This window comes from Alternaria postmessia (genome assembly GCF_024291825.1).
Source record: "Alternaria postmessia strain BMP 2775 chromosome Unknown scaffold_284, whole genome shotgun sequence".
NCBI lineage: Eukaryota > Fungi > Ascomycota > Dothideomycetes > Pleosporales > Pleosporaceae > Alternaria > Alternaria postmessia.
In genome coordinates, this window is record NW_026260357.1 from 1,603 (window position 1) to 5,740 (window position 4,138).

A 4,138-nucleotide genomic window follows, 5' to 3' on the forward strand; every position below is an offset into this window, starting at 1 on the left:
ATGTGAGTTTGTGTCGGCATGTTCATCCACCACCATACACAGCACCAACTGATTGAGACCTCAAAGACCATGTCCGTGGCCGTCTTGAGTTGCGCGGAGTTTATAGCTATCCCAACAACGAGAAACTGGCACAAAAATGAGGCTGTATTATCGCCCAAGAAGCTGCTCTCGCGGAGTCTCTGAGACTTATAGTGGCTACGCTACGATGATCAGCTTGGGATACTGTGCTGAATATGGCGGTGTATCCTAGACGGCGGTATGGTGATCTGTATCTGGCGATTACGAGTTGTGAGTTGAGTGACGAGGAAAGATCGATGGAAGGAGGCGACTGACATCACGAAACTTTAGGAACTCGCGCGTTACATGGTTGCCGTGACGACCAGGAATTAAAGGACACCAGTTAGTGCACACTTTCGATCAGTATAACGATCAATCCCTTACTGAAGGTAACTGCTACAAGAAACAGCCCCAAATCAGAACACGCATGCTAAAAAAAGAGTTCTGTAAGTTGGACATTCAATCCAGGTTGGAGACTCCGGCGAATACAGATGGTAGAAGTGTAGCGAAGACACCGCAAGTTCACCATGGAGGTATCTTAGCGCACGCACGACGAGAAGGAGGCGGTCCTCGCATTCTATCGTGAAGGTTGAACGAGAGTATGACCCAGACATAGCGAAGAAGTGCTCGAACAATATGACAACAAACCTGGAACCCGTGACCGAGACGCCAACATGGAAAAGAGCAATCCTGCAGCGAATGCGATAGGGCATACATTTCCCACGCCAACTGACGTCTGGCGTCATCTACTGTCTTTGAGACCGAATCAGACATTCCAAGGCTCCTCCCGTTTTCGTTTTCTGTCCCCAGCGACGTTGTCTTTCTCTTACATCTAATAAACAAATGTCGAGCATTGCCATCGAAAGTTGTGTTTTCAACTCTGGCATTGACGAATTTTTACTGTTGCGTGTTGCGATACGCACCCAAATCCATGCTTCTAGTAAGTTCTCCCTATCGCTCTGACCAATGCTTCGCTCGCAATGATCTGACTGAATTCTCGGCTTAGTGCTTCTTACCCAGCGCGTAACAGCATGAGTCGTACAACAAAGGCGTGTCCTGTGCACGGGCCATAAGAGATCCGAATCTTCTTGTGGCCTGTGCGCATTTCGCGCGTTTGCTCCTACAGGCACGTGCACATGCTAGATCAAATTGCTGCCTTTCTTCTTGGTAGTCCTGAAAATTCACAAAATGGCAGCATGCCAGTTCTAGACTAACGCAGTAAAGTTACGGATGAATGCAGCCGCCAAGCGTCAATGCGAACCGCACCTATGGAACGTAGACATCTCTCTGAGTACAATGGTCACAGTCTGAATAAGCGCCAACACAGTTGTCGGTTGAACCCTCATCCGAAGATTGCCACTCAGCAGTATTCATAAAGTCCCGCATCTACGAGCACCCAGGCTAAACAATATCGCCTCACATGTGAATCAACCCCCAAGCATCCGGCATGCCATCATCAGTACCACAGTGTGCTTGCTCATTATCCGATAGTCTCTTTCATTGCTCCTTGAGACCCTCTTCGAAGAACTGGTGCCCCGTGGCCGCGCTCGATCACGTTGGAGGAGACTTGGGCAAGCACTCTCATGTTCAGTAATCTTGACGAGGCGTACAAGTAAAGTCTGGTTCCTCCAAAGCTACACCACTATACGTTGCTGCTATTGTTGTGCGCGTCCATTCAATGTAGAGCTTTTACGTCATGAACGAAGATCTGCGTAGTGCAGCACTCTGTACTTCCCAGATAGGCTGCCCCAGCTCTAGCAGCTCAGTGCCAAAATCCGACAAAACATCATCTACAGTAGCTTGAAACCTGGACCGGTTGTTCCTGTACTCTGTGTCACTTCCGAACGTTGCGATGTACCACTCCTTCTTCCAAGCAGCCACAGATGCTTGAAGCCATGGGCTCTCCGATTCGATCTGCTCAGCAACAACGTAGAACGAAGACCTTATAGCATGTTTCCTGCGCGGCTTGAACAATTGGAGCGACGAGAATTTTCTTAAAGTGTACAGAAGGTATACCGTATCCCAGGCCTCAAGTTTGTGCAGTAGAACCACAACTTTGCCGTTCTCTTTGACACGCTGAAGCGCGAACACAAGTTGACTCGTCATTAGCCGCCACGCCTCACGTCTCTCGCGATATTCCGCTCTGGAATGCATCCGCAGGACTTGGCCATCACAGAAGACCAAATCGAAGACTTCGCCGTAAAAGGGGCGGTCGGACACGAAGTTTTTAGCATCTGGGTGCTCCACTGGAATGTCGGTAACGTCCATTTCAGCCGCCAGCATTGTGATATCAAGGAAGCGGACTTGTATCCTCGGATCTTCTCGCCAATTGGGAAGTATCATCTTATGACCGCCCTGAGAGACGGGGAGACTGATCCCACATACCCTAGCATCGCAGTTTTTCTTGAGGACAGAGGCTGTGAAGCCACCAGGTGCCAAGCAGAGATCGAGAATGGCGGGGTTTCTACTAAGTGATGAAGTTGATGGCAAGACTGAAGTCATCTCGTCGAGTTCGTCACCAATCTGGCACATCATTTTGTAGAATATGCGTTTGCCGGACTCATCCGCGTTATCTGCTCGGTGGCGCTGTACTCTAAAGTGATCGTCTCCTTGAGGATTCTCCCATCCCTGCTCGTGTAATCAGCACTGAATAGTTTGGGTTTATAGAGAAGGCCTACTCTGCGCCGAAGATCTGTGAGTTCCTTGAATACAGCTGCATGCTTGAGGCAGTACTCCTTGATGATCAGGTTCGGGCGTGGGGTCAATGAATTGTCCGACGAGGTTTTGGGACGCCCGTCGTTTGAAGTTGCATTTTCCGGCTCGTTACCAAGCATTGTGTCTCTGGTTGTCAGTAATTTTCAGCTTGACGGTGCGGAAACCACGAATATTCCAGGGTCGAAACCGCGAACGGGTCACATTGTCGATCGCCACTTTTTCTGATTGTTCTTACTCACGGCTCAACAACGGTCGTCGGAAGCATTATCGCAGTTCCGACCGCAAACATATCGCCGCATCACTCGGGCATCGCCGCAAGCCACAGTTACACAACAGCGCCCCAAATGCATGCAACGCATAGCCTGAAGATCGCCGATGCAACACCTATTTGGCGATCTCTGAGCATCACTCGAGCGATGTCTGAGCGTCCGTGAGCTAGACTTGCAGTGTAAAGTCCAGCTTGTGGTCAGCCATCGGATCATGTGATCGTGTAGATCTTACGGGACCGACAAAGGTATGGAGTATAGATGGATGATGATAAGAAGGTCGACGTATCGGGCACGATAGGTCCAAGGAGTACGTCAATTGCTGTCGGTACGCAATCGAAATCAACTCCACGACATAAACCATTATTCAACTTAGGTCCCGCTGTGATATGATCAGAGGAGCTGTCTTCCGCAGAAAGGGCGATTTCATCGTTTCTCGTGCGACAGCTAGATGCCCACGGAGGCAAGTTTAGTTTATTTACTGGCCCTCTTTCTCTGATAGTGACAGTGACAGGCACGGTTGGTTCCTGGTTCTGCGGTCTGCTTCAATCTCACCACCCCGTCCACATGGCAAGGATCCTTCTACACCAATACGGGTGTTTTGTGGGGGTATCCAGGTCAGTTCTAAAAAGGTGTCTTGTAAAGATTAAGCGCTAACGAGCGCCTGGAGATTGTTGAGCAAGTCGAAGCGTTGACTCGATTTTCTTACAAGGCTCATGGCCTTGAGCCCATCAAGAAAGTGCTGCTGCAGAAGGAGGTGCGTCGCGTTTCCGTCGGCGTTACCTCACCTGCCGTGTTTGAGACAATCGACCCAGTAACAGCACGTATAGTGTAGATCCAGTGACAGGCTGCTAGCAGCTGCCCGCCCATCGATCTCGCTCCTCAACGTGTCAGGTCCAGACAAGCTGCCTGTGTCTTGCCATCCTTGTTATGTGCCCATGATGTAATCACGTCTAGCAGCTCGGTGCGAGTATTCGGTAGACATCATGCGTGGTGCTTCTCGTTGTGATACCCAAGTGGGCGCCTTTTGCAATAGGCGAGCTAATCGAGGGGTGCTCTCGAATCTCTCGCCGCGACCGATACCAGACCTTGACCCGTCT

The 4,138-nt window shown here is 50.1% G+C and overlaps 1 protein-coding gene across 1 annotated transcript; it reads right to left on the bottom strand.

The window, feature by feature from the left end:
• Positions 1-1,746: 1,746 nt before the first annotated feature.
• Positions 1,747-2,891, bottom strand: J4E82_011678 (uncharacterized protein; the record flags this gene model as incomplete). Its single annotated transcript, XM_051737873.1, has 2 exons — positions 1,747-2,685; positions 2,736-2,891. 2 exons carry the CDS (start codon positions 2,889-2,891, stop codon positions 1,747-1,749), a joined length of 1,095 nt encoding a protein of 364 aa, XP_051582368.1.
• Positions 2,892-4,138: the final 1,247 nt, after the last annotated feature.